Source organism: Nycticebus coucang, chromosome 17, assembly GCF_027406575.1.
Source record: "Nycticebus coucang isolate mNycCou1 chromosome 17, mNycCou1.pri, whole genome shotgun sequence".
Classification (NCBI taxonomy): Eukaryota; Metazoa; Chordata; class Mammalia; order Primates; family Lorisidae; genus Nycticebus; species Nycticebus coucang.
This window is the reverse complement of record NC_069796.1, coordinates 51091466-51111225: the sequence shown is the minus strand read 5'-3', so window position 1 is coordinate 51111225 and position 19760 is coordinate 51091466. Positions and strand designations below refer to the sequence as shown.

The 19760-nt window shown below is 43.9% G+C and overlaps 1 protein-coding gene across 10 annotated transcripts in view; it reads left to right on the top strand.

Annotated features, from left to right (window-relative positions):
* Nucleotides 1-19760, top strand: part of TNIP1 (TNFAIP3 interacting protein 1) — a 71922-nt gene that overhangs the window by 37533 nt on the left and 14629 nt on the right. For all 10 annotated transcript variants that reach the window (XM_053567422.1, XM_053567421.1, XM_053567416.1 and 7 more), the window contains 3 exons: nt 1753-1847; nt 3881-4004; nt 16265-16354. In XM_053567422.1, the coding sequence (XP_053423397.1) occupies nt 1753-1847; nt 3881-4004; nt 16265-16354 (309 nt within the window). The remainder of the gene's footprint in view (nt 1-1752; nt 1848-3880; nt 4005-16264; nt 16355-19760) is intronic.

The window sequence follows — 19760 nt, the reverse complement described above, 5'->3', positions numbered from 1 at the left end:
ATTCAGGGCTATTTCCTCCCTCTCCAATTCGGAGCTAACCCAAGACTCCTGCATTAGTGAGAAAGCAAACAAAGGACCCTGAAATCTCCCTAGATATCATAGCAAACATATTCTGTTCCATGTGCCAGGGGCTTGTTCCTGCTCCACGCCCTTCTTTATAGAGTCCCAGGGGGACAAGAGCCCTATCATCTAGTACCCTTGGGAGTTGAGTCTGCACATCAGCCCTTGCTGCAGGGAATTGGAGACCCAACAATTGTGCCTGGGGGAATGTCCCCTCTGCTCCTCTTCCATTGGCCAGAACCCGTCACATGATCACCCCCTTCTACCAGGTGCCTGAAGACAGGAGGGAGCAGATGGATGTCTGGTGTATGCTCTTTCCCTGTTTCCCACCTCAGGCCCTACCCCTCTCTTCTCTCCTCTTTCCTTACTGGGAGAGGGACACCAGTTTATGGAGTTTAATTCCAGAGGTGAGTGTCACTTCCTGCGTATCACTTCACCTCAGTTTCCTGACCTCTAAGGTAGACATGAATTACTTACTCTAGAGGCGTTGTGGGGCACCAAGGAGGCAGTGTATGGACAAGCACCTTGCCATGTACCTGGCACAAGTTAGGTGCGCTATGAGTATTTATTTGTTGAAAGATTGCACGACATTGTACTGACGCTGGATATCAGTGCTGCTAGTTGGCACCTCCCTTCCCTGCCCACCGTGACACCCGGTTGTGACCCCTGTTCCATGTCCCCACAGTGCAGTGCCTCTAACACATAGGTCCTCACTCAGAATCAACTGGCCGACTACTCACGAGGCACTTCAACTCTCTCAGGCTCATTTGGGCGTTGCAGCAACCCCACAAAGGAAGCAGAGGAGAAACAGTGTACCCATTTTATAGAGGAGGGAACTGAGCCTCAGAGGTGAAGCCTGAGCGGTACCATGCAAGCATGGTGGCCTTGACTATCTACTAACTTCACACTTGACAACACTGGAGGCCTTTCACACCCTGCAGATTGGCGAACCTCACAGGCCCCTGGTCCACCCCAGGTCTCGCTTGTTAATTTGTTCATTCGTCCATTCCGCTGTTTGGTCATGTGTTCCTTCAGTGGGGCTGGAGATGGATTGGGTAGTAACGAAAGTGTGGGGAGTGGTCTCAGCCCTCTGTGAGCTCAGGTACTAGTGGGGGCTGAGGGGGATGAATATTAGTTTCTTTTTGTGTGTGTGTGTGTGGTTTTTGGCCGGGGCTAGGTTTGAACCCGCCACCTCCGGCATATGGGACGGGTGCCCTACTCCTTGAGCCACAGGCGCCGCCCATGGGGGGGATGAATATTAAAACAACCACACTGATGGTTCTTCAGCTTGATTTGTCCCAATATGGAGAAGGGTAAGAGCATGGGCTGTGGGTGAGGGTGCTGGAGGTGACACAGTTTAGCTGCGTGGGGAAGTCACGGGGGACTTCTTTGAGGAGGTGACATTTAAACTGAGATTTGAAGGAGGACTAGAAGTCAGCCAGGGCAAGGCTGGTGGTGAAGACGGCTCGAGGCTGTGGGAACATGATGAAGGAGGAAAAGGGGTGGGGCTGCCTGACTTGGAGCACCAGTGGCCCTGTGGCTGATTCTCCAGGGACAGGAAATGTGGAGGAATCTGAATGGACCTAGTGGCTTGGCTTCTGGTGGCTGCAGCCCCTCCCTGTCCACCAGGATCAACCTACACTTGGGATGCCCCCTCACTCATACCCCCCCCTCCACCTACCTGCCCTGCAGACCCTGTGTGAGCAGCTTCGGAAGGAGAATGAGGCTCTGAAGGCCAAGCTGGACAAGGGCCTGGAACAGCGGGATCAGGCTGCTGAGAGGCTGCGGTGAGTCTAGGCCCCTCAGAGCAGGGGTGGTGCACAGTTCCGATTTGGGGGTAGAAGACCTAGGTTCTGAGGCCTTGGGCTCTGAGCTGTGTTTGGCTGTCAGGTCTTTTACTCCTCTTCCTTTGATATTTTCTTCCTGATCCTTTTAGTATCTTGGGAGGTGTCTGTATATGGAGTGCTTTGAGAGCTTCAGAAGGAGGTTGGGACAGATTGCACTTCTTCCTTGGGAACAGTTTGGGAGTTGGGTATGTTGAGAGCAGGCATGAGACTTTGCTGCCACCTGCTGGCCACCATCCCGACCACTTTGTTTTTCTGAGAACATGGAGGCCCCTCCTCTGGACTAGTAGGCCCAGGCTTAACCAGGGTTAAGGATCAGGGACTCCTGCACTTCCCTCCTCTGTGAGATTCTGAGTTGGTGGATCTGAGGTCTGCTTTTCACCAAGGATCTCTGGGTGGGCCCAAGATCATCCTTTGGGAAACAGATGTTGGCTGTCCAGGCTTGAAGGACCATTTGCAATTATGTATGCCAAGCCCCTCATTGTATGGAAGGGAAACTGAGGCCCAGAGAGAGGAAGGGACTTGCTGTGGTCTTACAGTGAGAAGGTGGCTCTTCTTGCAGTCCATCCACTAGAGTGGCCACAATTCTTGTTTCACTGTGGTCCTGGATAATTTGGGTGATGCACCATCTGCTGGGTACCAGTTGGGCTCCAGTACATGCAGGAGAGGTCTGTATTATAGATGGTGCTTGCCACTTGGTCCTGTTGCTTATTAGAATCAACAGAAGGAGAATATAAAATTCACAAGTGTGGCCATAGTAATGTTGAACTCATAAGCCCTCTTGAAATTTGGAATCAGTGTATATTTATTTACCTTTGGATGGCTAAGAATGTAGTTGGGGTTGATAGCCATCAATATTCCATTCATGCATCCAAAAACCCAGCCTGGAAGAAAGACTCATGGATTGGAAGGCAAGAGTACAAGACTTTAAAAGTCTTTGTAGTATAGTCTTGGGAAAGTCACCTACTTCTTGGTTTTTCTGTTACTAAGTAGAAACCCAGCTTGCAAATAAAACCTAAATAAATACTTTCCGTATTTCAGTCCAACCTGAATCCACATCATCGTTTTTATGATACGCAATGCATATCACCTACCTTATTTGCTTAACTTGATTCGTATTTTTACTTAAAATTATAAAGAAAACTGAAGTGAATGGAAAAAAGCATTACCTGTAACAGATAGAAGGTAACTCAAAAATAAATACAATGAAAACAAAAGCTCTGATCAAGTGCCATTGTCCCTGGAAGGCTCTGAGCCTACAGCTTGCCCCTGCTGTGTCATCGAGGGGACTAGTAAGCAAGGGAGAGGTGCTCAGGACCTATTAGCACCAAACTCAGACTTTCTCCTGCTCTACCTGGGAAATTTTTTTTTTTTTTAATTTTTTTTGTAGAGACAGAGTCTCACTTTACTGCCCTTGGTAGAGTGCCGTGGCGTCACACGGCTCACAGCAACCTCTAATTCTTGGACTTAACGCGATTCTCTTGCCTCAGCCTCCCGAGCAGCTGGGACTACAGGCGCCCGCCACAACGCCCGGCTATTTTTTGGTTGCAGTTTGGCCGGGGCTGGGTTTGAACCCACCACCCTCGGTATATGGGGCCAGCGCCCTACTCACTGAGCCACAGGCACCGCCCCTACCTGGGAAATTTGATGATACTTGGGAGGGTGTAACTTTCTCACTAGAATATGATCCAGGGCTATTGAATGCAGTGTTTGAATACATCTTGAGGATCTTGTGCATATAGAGATCCTGCATCTGGGGAAACCCTGCCGTTGAGGATCAAAGATTCTAGGGGAGCCCACAGATTGCCAGCAAGGTGGCTTAATGGTGCCTTTTTTTTGGTTTTCCCTGAGGGCAGGTTGCAGGATCTTGCTGTGCTCCCAGGACTCAGATGTAGCTCATGCGATGGTGGGTCAAGGCCCCACAGGCTCCTTAATCCAGGGCCAGCATGCAACTTCTCTTTTTGCTTCCAACTCAGGGAGGAAAATATGGAGCTCAAGAAGTTGTTGATGAGCAGTGGCAACAAAGAAGATGCCTCCGGGTGGCCACTCTCACCAAAGACGGAAGGTGCAGGCAAGAAGGAGGTGGCCGGACAACAGCAGGTACATGGTCAGAAATTCCTTCCATAGCATCCTTGATTGCCAGTACCCAGCCCCTGCTCATCCCATCACCCATCAGCGACAGTGACCGTACTCCCTCCAGCACACAGTGCCACTGGTTCTAGTTGGTAGGTGGCTTTTTCCTTAGCTTGGCCTGACATTCGTGCTTGGAGGCTGCTAGCAGTCACTGTGTCACTACAGGAGCCTTCTTTCCTGTGTCTGAATAGCTCCATGTCCTTCACCCATTGCTCTGGGACTGAGACCTTTGCTCAGTCTGGGCACATTCCCTGAACACATTCCAATTTGTTAAGGTCTCTCTTTTATTTTAACTGTTTTTTTTTTTTTTTTTTTTTTTGAGACAGAGTCTCACTTTGTCACCCTCAGTAGATCAGTAGAGTGCTGTGGCATCACAGTTTACAGCAACCTCAAACTCTTGGGCTCAAATGATTCTCTTGCCTCAGCCTCCCAAGTAGATGGGACTACAGGTGTCCACTACAATGCCCAGCTATTTTTAGAGACAGGTCTCACTCTTGTTCAGGCTGGTCTCAAACCTGTGAGCTCAGGGCAATCCACCCGCCTTGATCTCCTAGTGCTAGGATTATAGGCATGAGCCACCGTGCCCAGCCCTGTTAACATCTCTCTTAAGGGTGGCTCCCCAAAGTCAGCTTAACATCTCCAATAGTTCTGGCAGAATTAGGATGTTTGGTTGAGCAAGCTTCTCTGGGGATTCTGCTAAGTTCTTTTGATTGCACCCCTGGAGCCTCTAAAATAGGGAGAGGAGTGTGTTGACCAGGTGACACTGCAGGGTGGCCCACTTTCCCCATCCTCCCTCCGTTCCCAGCACTGGCTCACATCTGGTGCCCAGGCAGGAGCTGGCTCTGTACCCCTTGCCCAGTCTGCCATTTCCCTTGCTGCAGAGCTCAGTCCCAGCTCTTGGCCAGCATGGTCTTTCCCCCGCCTTTGATGGGATTTTAATTGCTGTGCATTAGGGCTCAGTGCCTTTAACAAACCCTACACCCGTGTAATTATCCTAATAACTTAATTGCTTATTATTATGTGGCAATGTAGAGCTTACCCAGGACTGGCAAATCCATTATTTTACTTGGACCTCCTCTCTACATGCAAGGTAGGCAGGGCTGGGAGTATTATCCTATTTTGCAGCTGTGACAGTAGGTTTGGAGAGGTCTTGTGACATCATGTAATCAAGATTCCTGTGTTACCTGTTGTCAGGCAGATGTGGGGCATGGCCAGAGAAATATGCTGGTAAATGGCCAAAGTCTGCTCTTTCCTGGTCTTCTGCATCCCAGCCCAGGGATACCCTCTCTTCTTCCATTTGCCCCTCAGATTGGATCTCCATGCCTTGTATGTCCTTTGTGGAAGTGACTATGGACTCTGCCATCTCAGGTGTGGGAGTCCCTGGGCAAGCCTCTTTACTTTTACAAAGCTTTTTAATATCAGCTCATCTCCCTTTACCACCCTGGGAGGCCAGATGCTCTTACTGCCTATCTGAAAGTGGGAGCAACTTTCCCTGGCACCCCGGGGTTACCTATCCCACAAGTGGTGTGTGTTATAAGGAAGAATGAGGCACATGCCCTGGCATCACAGGAGGGTATAATGCTGGCTTCACCTCATACCAGCCTGTGACCTTGGACAAGTTACAAAAGCCCCCTGGGCCTCAGTTTCCTCCTTTGTAAAATGGAGTTAGTGATACCTACCCAAAGGGTTGTTGTGAGGATTTGGTGATGCTATGTGTGTGAAGTAGGTTTAGCATAGTAAACAGTGATCATTAGCTATAGCTTTTAACAACAGACTTGGTGGCTGGAGCCAGCTCTATTGACTCCACGGCTCACTTACTCTTTTGTCTAGAGGCCCAGGGTACCTTACCTAGGAGCTTGGCATCCCCCACTTCTTCCTTTCTTACCAAGTTGCTGACTTTTAAAAATTTTCTTTATTTTTTTATTATTATTAAATCATAGCTGTGTACATTAAAACGATCATGGTGCACCACACACTGGTTTTATAGACAGTTTGACACATTTTCATCACATTGGTTAACATAGCCTTCCTGGCATTTTCTTAGTTATTGTGTTAAGATATTTATATTCTACATTTACTAAGTTTCACATGTACCCTTGTAAGATGCACCGCAGGTGTAATCTCACCAATCACCCTCTCTTCGCCCACCTCCCCCCTCCCTCCTCTCCCTTTCCCCCTTTCCCCTATTCTTAGGTTATAACTGGGTTATAGCTTTCATGTGAAAGCCATAAATTAGTTTCATAGTAGGGCTGAGTACGTTGGATACTTTTTCTTCCGTTCTTGAGATACTTTACTAAGAAGAATATGTTCCAGCTCCATCCATGTAAACATGAAAGAGGTAAAGTCTCCATCTTTCTTTAAGGCTGCATAATATTCCATGGTGTACATATACCACAATTTATTAATCCATTCATGGATCGATGGGCACTTGGGCTTTTTCCATGACTTAGCAATTATGAATTGGGCTGCAATAAACATTCTGGTACAAATATCTTTGTTATGATGTGATTTTTGGTCTTCTGGGTATATGCCTAGTAGAGGAATTATAGGATTGAATGGCAGATCTATTTTTAGATCTCTAAGTGTTCTCCAAACATCTTTCCAAAAGGAATGTATTAATTTGCATTCCCACCAGCAGTGTAGAAGTGTTCCCTTTTCTCCACATCCACGCCAACATCTCTGGTCTTGGGATTTTGTGATGTGGGCTAATCTTACTGGAGTTAGATGATATATCAAAGTAGTTTTGATTTGCATTTCTCTGATGATTAAAGATGATGAGCATTTTGTCATATGTCTGTAGGCCGTGCGCCTGTCTTCTTCAGAGAAGTTTCTCTTCAAGTCCCTTGCCCAGCCTGCGATGGGATCACTTGTTCTTTTCTTGCTTATACGTTTGAGTTCTGTGTGGATTCTGGTTATTAAACCTTTGTTGGAGACATAACCTGCAAATATCTTCTCCCATTCTGATGGTTGTTTGCTTGCTTTACTTACTGTGTTCTTGGCTGTGCAGAAGCTTTTTAGTTTGATCAGGTCCCAGTAGTGTATTTTTGAAGCCGCTTCAATTGCCTGGGGGTCCTCCTCATAAAATACTCGCCCAGACCGATTTCTTCAAGTGTTTTCCCTGCACTCTCTTCTAGTATTTTTTTTTTTTTGCAGTTTTTGGCCGGGGCTGGGTTTTGAACCTACCTCCTTCGGCATATGAAGCTGGCGCCTTACTCCTTTGAGCCACAGGCGCCGCCTCTCTTCTAGTATTTTTATAGTTTCATGTCTTAAGTTCAAATCTTTAATCCAGTGAGAGTCTATCTTTCTTTCTTTTTTTTTTTTTTTGTAGAGACAGAGTCTCACTTTATGGCCCTCGGTAGAGTGCCATGGCCTCACACAGCTCACAGCAACCTCCAACTCCTGGGCTTAAGCGATTCTCTTGCCTCAGCCTCCCAAGTAGCTGGGACTACAGGCTCCCGCCAGAACTCCCGGCTAGAGAGTCTATCTTAGTTAATGGTGAAAGGTGTGGGTCCATTTTCAGCCTTCTGCAGGTTGCCAGCCAGTTCACCCAGCACCATTTGTTAATTAGGGAATCTTTTCCCCACTGATCGTTTTTAATTGGCTTGTCAAAGATCAAATAACGGTAAGTAGCTGGATTCACCTCTTTTTTTTTTTTTTTTTTTTTTTTGGTTTTTGGCCGGGGCTAGGTTTGAACCCACCACCTCTGGCATATGGGACCAGCATCCTACTCCTTGAACCACAGGCACCACCCTGGATTCACCTCTTGGTTCTCTATTCTGTTCCAGACATCTACTTCTCTGTTTTTGTGCCAATACCATGCCGTTTTGATCACTATTGATTTATAGTATAGTCTGAGGTCTGGTAGCATGATTCCTCCTGCTTTGTTTTTATTTCTGAGTACTGTCTTGGCTATTTGAGTTTTTTTCTGATTCCATATAAAACCAAATATTATTTTTTCAAGATCTTTAAAGTATGACAATGGAGCTTTAATAGGGATTACATTAAAATTGTATATTGCTTTGGGTAGTGTAGAGATTTTAACAATGTTGATTCTTCCCAGCCATGAGTATGGTATGTTTTTCCATTTGTTAACATTTTCAGCTATTTCTTTTCTTAGAGTTTCATAGTTCTCTTTATAGAGATCTTTCACATCCTTTGTTAGATAAACTCCCAAATATTTCATCTTCTTTGGCACTACTGTGAATGGAATAGAGTCCTTAACTGTTATTTTCAGCTTGACTATTTTTGGTATATATAAAGGCTACCGATTTATGAATGTTGATTTTGTAACCTCAAACACTGCTGTATTCCTTGATCACTTCTAAGAGTTTTGTAGTAGAATCCCTAGTGTTTTCCAGATATACAATCATATCATCTGCCATATGGTCTTTCGAAGAGCGAAAGTTTGATCTCTTCTGACCCTATATGGATACCCTTGATGGCCTTTTCTTCCCTAATTGCAGTGGCTAAAACTTCCATTACAATGTTAAAGAGCAGTGGAGACAATGGGCAGCCTTGTCTGGTTCCTGATGTGAGTGGAAATGATTTCAATTTAACTCCATTCAATACGATATTGGCTGTGGGTTTGCTGTAGATGGCCTCTATCAGTTTAAGAAATGTCCCTTCTATACCAATTTTCGTAAGTGTTCTGATCATGAAGGCATGCTGGATATTATCAAAAGCTTTTTCTGCATCAATTGAGAGAATCATATGGTCTTTGTTTTTTAATATGTTTATGTGCTGAATTATACTTCTAGATTTACATATATTGAACCAGCCTTGAGACCCTGGGATAAAACCGACTTGGTCATGATGTATAATTTGTTTGATGTATTGCTGGATTCTGTTTGTTAGGATCTTGTTGAATATTTTTGCATCTATCTTCATTAGTGATATTGGTCTATAATTTTCTTTTCTTGTTGGGTCTTTTCCTGATTTGGGGATCAGGGCGATGTTTGCTTCATAGAACGTGTTGGGTAGTCTTCCTTCTTTTTCTACGTTTTGGAACAGGTTGAGTAATATAGGTACTAATTCCTCTTTAAATGTTTGGTAGAATTCTGACACGAAGCCATCTGGTCCCGGGCTTTTCTTTCTTTCTTTTTTTTTTTTTTTTTTGTAGAAACAGAGTTTCACTTTATTGCCCTCGGTAGAGTGCCGTGGCATCACACAGCTCACAGCAACCTCCAACTCCTGGGCTTAGGCGATTCTCCTGCCTCAGCCTCCCGAGTAGCTGGGACTACAGGCGCCCGCCACAACGCCTGGCTATATTTTTTTGTTGCAGTTTGGCCGGGGCTGGGTTTGAACCCGCCACCCTCGGTATATGGGGCCGGCGCCCTGCTCACTGAGCCACAGCACCACCCCCGGGCTTTTCTTTTTAGGGAGGTTTTGTATGCTTGATGCTATTTCTGAACTTGATATGGGCCTGTTCAACATTTCCACTTGATTCTGGCTATGTCTTGGCTACATGCTTCCAAGTATTGATCAGTTTCCTTCAGATTTTCATATTTCTGAGAATAAAGTTTCTTGTAATATTCATTAAGGATTTTTTGAATTTCTGAGGAGTCTGTTGTTATTTCATCTTTGTCGTATCTGATTAATGAGATTAGAGATTTTACTCTTTTTTTTCCTGGTTAGGTTAGTCAAAGGTTTATATGTTTTATTGACCTTTTCAAAAAAACCAACTTTTTTATTTATTGATCTGTTGTATAATTCTTTTGTTTTCAATTTCATTTAATTCTGCTGTAATCTTGGTTATTTCTTTTCTTCTAGTGGGTTTGGGGTTGGAATGTTCTTGCTTTTCCAGTTGCTTGAGATGTCCCATTAAGTTGTTAACTTCCTCTCTTTCATTCACTTGATGAAGGCTTGCAGTGCTATAAATTTCCCTCTTAGTACTGCCTTTGTATCCCAGAGATTCTGGTAATTCGTGTCTTTATTGTCGTTTTGTTCCAAAAATTTGGCAGTTTCTTTCTTAATCTCATCTCTGACCCAGCTATCATTCAGCATAAGGTTATTTAACTTCCATATTTTTGTATGCGTATGCAGATTCCTGTTGTTACTGAGTTCAACTTTTATTACATGGTGGTCCGAGAAGATGCAAGGAATAATTTCTATTTCTTTAAATTTACTGAGGTTAGACTTGTGACCTAAGATGTGATCGATTTTGGAGTATGTTCCGTGGGCTGATGAGAAGTATGTGTATTCAGTTTTGTTGGGATGAAATGTTCTGTAGATGTCTGTTAAATCCAAATGTTGGATTGTTAGGTTTAAATGTAAAATTTCTTTGCTCAGCTTCTTATTGGAGGATTGATCCAACACTGCCAAAGGAGTGTTGAAATCTCCGACTATTATGGAGCTGGAGGAAATCAAGTTGCTCATGTCTGTTAGAGTTTCTCTTATAAATTGAGGTGCATTCTGGTTGGGTGCATAGATATTAATAATTGAAATCTCATCATATTGAGTATTACCCTTAACAAATATGAAGTGACCATTCTTATCCTTCCTTACTTTTGTTGGTTTAAAGCCTATTGTATCTGCAAATAGAATTGCAACACCTGCTTTTTTCTGATTACCATTTGCCTGAAATATGGATGACCATTCTTTCACCCTGAGTCTATATTTATCTTTTAAGGTAAGATGTGACTCTTGTATGCAGCAAATATCTGGCCTGAGTTTTTGTATCCAGTCAGCTAACCTGTGCCTCTTTAGAGGACAATTTAAGCCGTTCACATTAATGGAGAATATTGATAAGTCTTGTAAAATTTTGGGTGTCAAATTTTTCAAAAGTCCAGTGGATATTTTTAATCCTTTCACTACTGTGGAAGTTGGAGTTTGATCCGAAGTTTCTGAGTGAGTTTACTTTTGTGGTAGAGGATTGGGCTGGTCATTATGGAGGATAAGTCTGAGAATATCCTGAAGAGCTGGTTTGGTTATGGCAAATTTCTTCAACATATGAATGTCATTAAAGTATTTAATTTCTCCATCCCATAAATGAAACTCAGTTTAGCTGGATACAGGATCCGGGTTTGAAAGTTGTTTTGCTTTAGGAGATTAAAAGTTGATGACCACCCTCTTCTGGCTTGAAAAGTTTCAGCAGTGAGATCTGCAGTCATTCTAATATTCTTCCCTTTGTAGGTAATGGATTTCTTATGTCTGGCTGCTTTCAGAATTTTCTCCTTCATATTAACTTTAGTGAAGTTAATTATGATATGCCTGGGGGATGTCTTATTCGGATTGAGTCGTGCTGAGGTTCTGAAACTGTCTGCTATCTGAATTTCAGAATCTCTTGGCATGTCTGGAAAATTCTCTTTCATAGTTTCATGCAGAAGGGCCTCCGTGCCTTGCAAGGCCACTTTATCACTTTCAGGGATTCCAGTAAGGCAGATATTAGCCTTCTTTGAATTATCCCAGAGCTCTCGGAGTGAATGATCCGTTTTTGCTCTCCATTTCTCTTCCTCTTTGAGAATTTGGGAGAGTTCAAAGGCTTTGTCTTTGAAATGTCAGAAATCCTTTCATCTGCTTGCTCCACTCTATTACTGAGGGATTCTACTGTATTTTTCAGATCTTTGAGGGCTGCAAATTCTTGCTTCAGTGCATCAAAATCTTTGATGGTTTTGTCTTTAAATTCGTTAAATTCTTGAGACAACTTTTGAATTTCTCCTCGAATTTCTAATTCCGAGTTTTGAATTGCTGCTCGAATTTCTAATTCTAAATTTTCCTCCATTTTATTAATCTTGTTTGCAATCCAAATTCTGAATTCGATTTCTGACATCTCGGCCAGCTGTTTATGAATGGGATCTTCAGTTACATCTGCCATATCTTTCCGGGGGGTGGTGGTGGTGGTTGATCTATTCTGGTTATTCATGTTACCAGAGTTTTTCCCCTGATTCCGCCCCATGATTGTTTTACACCGTTTGATTTTTCCCCTGGAGCTTTGTCGAGGACCCGTACAGTGCTATGGCCTGAGAAACTGGGGACCCGTTTGGTGTGGTGTGGCTAAGTGGTTCTGTCTTATTTTCAGCTGGTCTCTGTTTGACCCTAGTGAAACAGTTATTCTGGGTTGAAGTCTCAGGGAGCCTGCATTTCCATCCCAGATCTGTTCCGTGGTGGTTGCCACCTGAGTACCAAGTTGCTGACTTTTGCTAAGCTCAGCTCCCTTCCAGGTGGAGCAGATTGCAAGAGGACACTCCCCTTTGTCAAAGGAGGCTGCCTTACCTTAGGGCCCTCCCCCAGCTCTGCCCCCTGGCCTTCACCTTGCTCCTTGGTCTATGGTGTGCTTACAGGCTTGTGTCTGCAGGGGGCGCCTGGCCCTCAGAAATTTGTCCCACATCCCACCCCAAGCCTAGGGGGAGTGTGGGGAAGCTGGTGAGGCTGAGAATGGAATCTGACTCCAGGTAGTAGATGGATGGGGCCTGCACAGACCCTCTTCTGTTGGATCTTCTTACTGTATTGAAACCCAGAGAGGGTGAGGATGTCGGCCTACATCAAGGAGAAGCTTGGAGATAGAGACAATGCTTGATTTCTGGACTCCTCAGCTGTTTTACCCCAACATTTTCTGTTTTAAAAAAAATAGGAACTTTTTATTTTGACATAACTGTTTATACTTACAGAAAAGTTGTAAAAGTAGTCCAAAGAGTTCCTGTGTACCCCTGTCCTAGCTTCCTGTAATGGTAACATCTTACGTAACTGTTTCAGTCATCAAAACTAGTAATTAACATCAGTACTATTAACTGAACTATCAACTTTATTCACATTTTACCAGTTTTTCACTCACATCTTTTATCGGCCCCAGGATTGAATCCAGCATCCCACAGAGCATTAAGTTATCTCCTTAGTTTCCTTGGCTCTCTGACAGTTGCAGTTGTTCCTTATCTTTACTGCCCCTGACACTCTTGAGTTATACTAGCCAGTTATTTTGTAGAATGTTTCTCAATTTGAGTTTTATTTGATGCTTTCTCATGATTAGAGTGAGGTTATAGGTTTGGGCAGGAGCCTCACTGATGTGTGCATCAGTGTCTGCAGTGCATACACCATTTCCCCGAAAATAAGACATCCTCCGAAAATAAGACCTACTCACAGGAAAGATAAGACGTCCTGTGAAAATAAGACCTAGTGCATCTTTGGGAGCATACCTTAATATAAGACACTGTCTTATTTTCGGGGAAACAGGGTAGTATCAGCAGTACGTGATGTTAGGCTATCTTGTTACTGTTTGCTTTCACCAAGTGCTTAAGGTGGTGTCTGTCAGGTTCCTCCCTAATAAAGGGACTAATTCATTTTTGAGGAGAAATTTGAGACTATGCAAATATCCTATTTCTTTTTATTTATTTGTTTATTTATTTTTATTTATTATTTTTTTTGAGATAGAGCTCACTTTGTCATCCTTGGTAGAGTGCTATGGCGTTACAGCTCACAGCAACCTCACTCTTAGGCTTAAGCAATTTCTCTTGCCTCAGCCTCCCAAGTAGCTGGGACTACAGGCGCCCACTACAACGCCCAGCTATTTTTTTGTTACAGTTGTCATTGTTGTTTTTTAGCTGGCCCAGGCCAGTTTCAAGCCCACCAGCCTCGGTATATGTGGCTGGTGCCATAATCACTGTGCTATGGGCACCGGGCCTCTAGTTCTTTTTAAACTCACTAATTTAGCACCTGTTGGTGATCTCATCTGCAGTGATTATTATTGTACTATTCTAATAGTGATTTCCTATTTCCGCTCTTTCTTTTCTACATTCATTAATTGGGATTCCTTTGTAAGGAAGAGCTGTCCCTTCTCCCCCATTTATTTATTTATTCACCTATTTCTATCAGTGGAAACTCAAGAATGTTTATTTCTTACTTTTGCTGTTTAAATTGTTCCAGCTTTGGCCGTAGAAGTTTTTTTTTTTTTTTCAATAAACATTAGCTTTTATTATTATTATTACTAATTTTTTCTTTTTTTTTATTAAATCATAGCTGTGTACATTAATGTGATCATGGGGCACCATACACTAGTTTCATACACCATTTGACACATTTTCATCACAGTGGAGACTTTACCTCTTTCATGTTTATGTGGATGGAGCTGGAACATATTCTTCTTAGTAAAGTATCTCAAGAATGGAAGAAAAAATATCCAATGTACTCAGCCCTACTATGAAACTAATTCATGGCTTTCACATGAAAGCTATAACCCAGTTACAACCTAAGAATAGGGGAGAGGGGGAAAGGGAGGAGAGGGAGGGGGAAGGTGGGCAGAGGGAGGGGGATTGGTGGGATTACACCTGCGGTGCATCTTACAAGGGTATATGTGAAACTTAGTAAATGTGGAATGTAAATGTCTTAGCACAATAACGTAGAAGCTTTTTCAAGTTCTCTCCTGTGCCCTCTTGACACGCCCGCTGTTGTTATCATTATTATTATTATTTTTTTTTTTTTTTGTTTTTTTTGAGCACTTCCTTGCCTTCTGGCACTTCAAGATGCTCCAAACTTGCCAAACAAATATTTTCCACTCTGGGAGGCCAAGGCGGGTGGATTTCTTGAGCTCAGGAGTTCAAGACCAGCCTGAGCAAGAGTGACACCCCATCTCTACTAAAAATAGAAAAACTAACTGGGCCTTGTTGCAGGCACTTATAGTCCCAGCTACTGGGGAACCTATGACACCATGGCATTCTACCAAGGGCAACAAAATGAGACTGTCTCAAAAAAAATAATAAAACAACAACAAAATGTTTTCTCTGTTTCAGCTCTGGAATTAACCACATCTCTAAGGAACCCTGTTTCTTTTTTTTTTTTGAGACAGAGTTTCAAGCTGTTACCTCAGTAGAGTGCCGTGGCATTACAACTCACAGCAACCTCAGATTCTTGGGCTTAAGCGATTCTCTTGCCTCAGCCTCCCAAGCAGCTGGGACACAGGTGCCTGCCACAATGCCCGGCTATTTTTGGTTGCAGTTGTCCCTGTTGTTTGGCAGACCCAGGCTGGATTTGAACCTGCCAGTTCCGGGTGCCGAGCCTCTTTTTTTGTGTGTGAGGCAGAGTCTCACTATGTTGCCCTTGGTAGAGTGCCATGTCATCACAGCTCACAGGAGCCTCAAACTCTTGGGCTTAAGTGATTCTCTTGCCTGAGCCTCTCAAGTAGCTGGGACTACAGGTGCCCACCAGAGTACCTGGCTATTTTTTTTGTTATTATTGTCATTGTTGTTTAGCAGGCCCAGGCTGGGTTTGAACCACCAGCCCCAGTACATGTGGCCAGCACTCTAACCACTGAGCATGGGTGCCGAGCCAGAACCCTGTTTCTTTTTTCTTAGAAAGTGGTATTTAAGAACCAAGCTCTAGGCACTAGGTGTGCTCGTTGTTACCGAGGTGTCACTGCTTTAGGCCCTTCCAGAGGACATAGCTAGGAAATATATACATGTATATGTGTACTAATCATATTGGCCGGGCATGGTGGCTCGTGCCTTTATCCCAGCACTTCGGGAGGCTAAGGTGGGAAGATTACTTGAGGCCAGGACTTTGAGACTAATTATGCATACACTTACATCTTTGTTTATTTTTGCATCTTTCTAAAAATGTTTCTTAAGCATTTTATAGAACTTTAACTTTTATAAAAGTTTTATAAAACTTTAGGCAGGGCAGTGGCTCATTCCTATAGTCCTAGCAATCCGGGAGGCCACAGTGGGCAGATTGCTTGAGCTCATGAGTTTGTGATCAGCCTGAACAGCAGCAAGGCACCCTCTCTACTAAAAATAGGGAAACTAAGGCAAGAGGATCCCTTGAGCCCAAGAATTTGAGACTGATGATGCCATGGCTTTCTATCCAGGGTGACAGAGTGAGACTGTTTAAAAAACACACACACACACACAAAACCAGAACTTTAAAATATATGTAACTCTTGCCTTCTAAGCCAAGGGGTTTTTGGCTGATGTGTATATAATTGGGAGGGGACAGTTGCTGGTGGTGCCTTAGAAACTGTGCCTAAGCAGGGAAGATGGCTGTGGCAAGGGGAGAAGGAAAGGTGAGAGGGTGTGACAGCCACCATGAGTCAGGGGAGGGGAGTGATCATCTTGATGGACTTCTGGAAGGAAAATGTAGTCGTGGCTGGGATGGTTAGGGGGGTGTTCTGGTGGATGAGAGGATTAGAGAAGTAGGAGACAGAGGATTGGGGCCACAAGAGGTGAGGGGTCTTAGAGAAGCAGGGAGTAAGTAAGAGAATTTATATGTGAAGCTTTGCTGAAGGCCTCTCTGTTTCTCCCCAGGCTAGTATGACGGCGAGTAAGGGTCCAGAGGTGGGGGCCTTGGGTGCAGCCGAGAAGAAGGTGAAGATGCTAGAGCAGCAGCGCACTGAGGTAGGTGGCTGGAGGGGGGTTGTGGTCAGGGAGAGTAGGACAAAGGCCTTCCCTGGCTTTGTGTCTCTGGTGGGTTCCAGGTCACTGTGGGGAGTTGCCATGGTGGGCACTGAACCTCTGCCCATGGATAAGGCCTGCTGCCTTGCCCTGGGCTATCTTCTCTTGATCAGTCCCCCTATCTACAGGACACATTCTGAAGGGGGGACATTTGGGGCTTGGCCTAAAATTCTTGAGGGAGTAGTTTAGGGAGGTAAGTTTTGAAAAGTTAGGGCGGCACCTGTGGCTCAGTGAGTAGGGCGCCGGCCCCATATGCCAAGGGTGGCGGGTTCAAACCCAGCCCCGGCCAAACTGCAACAACAACAAAAAAAAAAACAAAAAGTTAGGCAAGTTTCAGAGTTAAGGGTGGGGAATGGAGGCTTCTTCTGTCTCCAGGCAGCTGTTCAGGGAGGGCTGGCACAGAAGGTGAGGACCTGAGGCTCCTGTAACACTGCTCCCAACCGGCCTGGAGGCTCCAGACGTTGGGCTGTTCCTATCTCACATGTGTTCCTCCCTACCTCCATCCCCACTCTAGTCCAGTCCTTGCAGACCCGAGGTTGAAGCCTAGTCCCTTTTTGGCAGACATTTATTATCTGTTCTGTCTAGCCCCCTGTCCTCATGGCTGGAGTCCTTCTCCAGATCCTCCTCCCCCACTCTTTCTCCCCTCCCTGGTCCTCCAGCACATTTGAAAGTCTGTTTATGTGCTTCATATTAATTTTAGTTTTCTTTTGTATTGTCATAAAGGTTTTTTTATGATTTAGAAAGTAATATAATGCTTATAATGAAAATATCAAGAACCTCACCTCCTAGAGATAACCCATAGTATATAAAAGTTCATAGCATATTTCTTTTTTTTTTTTTTTGAGACAGAGTCTTACTGTGTTGCCCTCATTAGAGTGATGTGGTGTCACAGCTCACAGCTCACAGCAACCTCCAACTCTTGGGCTTAAGCAATTCTCTTGCCTCAGCCTCCCAATAGCTGGGACTACAGGCTCCTACCACAACAACACCCAGCTATTTTTGTTGTTGTTGCTGTTGTTGTAATTGTTGTTTAGTAGACCCGGGCCGAGTTTGAACCCGCCAGCCTCGAGTCTAACCGCTGAGCTATGGGTGCCAAGCCATTTCTCAGTTTTTTCAATGCAGAAAAATTATATATGTATATACTGCTTTACAGGTTATTTTTTCTTCTTTCCTTTTTTTTTTTTTTTAAAAATAACTGTCTTTGAAAATATCTATTCATATCTTTAACATGTGCCATGTTCCTTTATTTCTTAGTAATTTTTATCATATACAATGTTTTTGAAATTGGTGTAGACCATTTTGACCACCAAAAGGGTCACAGTGACACTCATCACAGAAGACAGGTTAACAAGAGGAAAGAATAACAGATTTATTTAATCAAAGTTTAAATGATGTGGAGCCCTCAGAATGAAGGCCTGAAGATACAGGGAAAACTGCCCATTTTTATGCTTAGATAAGAGTGGACAGCCGTATAGAAATGTGATTGAACAAAAAGAAAATGATCTAATGGTAATAGGCTGAGTGGGGAAACTCAGTGAGTCCTGTCTGTGTGAATTCTTCTTAGTTTCTTCTTCTGTTTCGCCTTGCATATAGGGCAAAACCCCTTTTAGAGTGTGGGTCTTACGACCTCCTGTTACACAAGGATAGGTCAGAGAATTTCTTTATGGCCAGCTCCTAGAAAGAAAGGTGAAGGAAGGTGAGAGTACTATTTTTAGGTTTTATGGCTGACTTTGGAAGAGAGGGGTTCTTGTTTCTGTGACCCTCCTTGGGGAAGAGTAATTCTAGTTTCTGTGGTTAGCTTTGGGGAAGGATGAAGGGTGAGAGATGGGGAATGGGAAAGGGTCAGACAGAAAATTTGCTTCAGAGGCCTCACTTTGGTGTATTGTTATCTGAGCTCCAACACTGGGATGCTTGTATACTATTGCTTTATTTATTTAATGAAGTGTGGTTGTTTTTCTTCCCTGTGAAATTATTATGGCAGAGTAGAGCAAATAATTAAATTAGCATAATCTTAGGACTGAGTAAATGTGGTAGATGACTTCTATTCTTTTCTTTTTTCTTTTTTTATGTTGCTCAGGTTGGTCCTGAACTTCTGGACTCAAAAATCTTCACCTCCTGGCTTGGCACCTGTAGTTCAGCGGCTAGGGTGCCAGCCACATACACTGGAGCTGGCAGGTTCAAATCCAGCCCAGGCCTGCCAAACAGCAATGACAACTACTACCAAAAAATAGTTGGGTGTTGTGGCGGGCGCCTGTAGTCCCAGCTACTTGGGAGGCTGAAGCAAGAGAATTGCGTAAGCCCAGGAGTTGGAGGTTGCTGTGAGCTTTAACGCCATGGCACTCTGCCAAGGGCAACATAGTGAGACTTTGTCTCAATAAAAACAAACAAAAAAATCTTCACCTCCCAGGGAACAAGAGGGAGACCCCATCTCTGCTAAAAATAGAAAAACTAGCTGTATATTGTTGGGGGTGCCTGTAGTCCTAGCTACTTGGGAGGCTGAGGCAAGAGTGCTGCTCCAGCCCAAGAGTTTGATGTTGCTGTGAGCAATGATGCGACAGCACTCTACCCAGGGCAAAAGAGTAAGACCCTATCTCAAAAAAAAAAAAAAAAAAAAAAAAAAAAGTCCTCACTTAAGCTTCCCAAAGTGCTGGGATCTTACGGGCAAGCCACCATATCTGGCCTATTGCCTTCTTTTCTTTCTTTTTTTTTTTTTTGGTTTTTGGCCGGGGCAAGGTTTGAACCCGCCACCCCCGGCATATGGGACCGGCGCCCTACTCCTTGAGCCACAGGTGCCGCCCTCTTTTCTTTTCTTTCTTTCTTTCTTTTTTTTTTTTTTTTTTTTGAGACAGTTTCACTATGTGGCCCTCTACCGAAGTCACAGCTCACAGCAACTTCAAACTCTTGGGCTTAAGTGATTCTCTTGCCTCAGCCTCCTAAGTAGCTGGGACTACAGGTGCCCAACACAATGCCCGGCTATTTTTTTATTGTAGTTGTCGTTGTTTAGCAGACCCGGGCCAGGTTCAAACCCACCATCCCCAGTGTATGTGGCTGGCACCCTACCCACTGAACTATAGGCGCTGGCCTGCTTTATTTTCTTAAAAACTGCACATTATATGTTTATAATGTTGCCTCTGGCTTTTTTTGCAATATAGACTTTGCTGAGATGATCAATCAGCCTTGTATATATATTTTTGTACACTTGCATAAATGTTTCGTTGATTAAATTTTTCAGAGTGGAATTATTGGGTTAAAGATGATGAAAACATGAAATTTTAATACTTAGTCCCAAAGTTCCCTCTATAGAGGTGTGTGTTCCATTGTTTCCGTGTCTTGGTGTTAATCTTGTTCT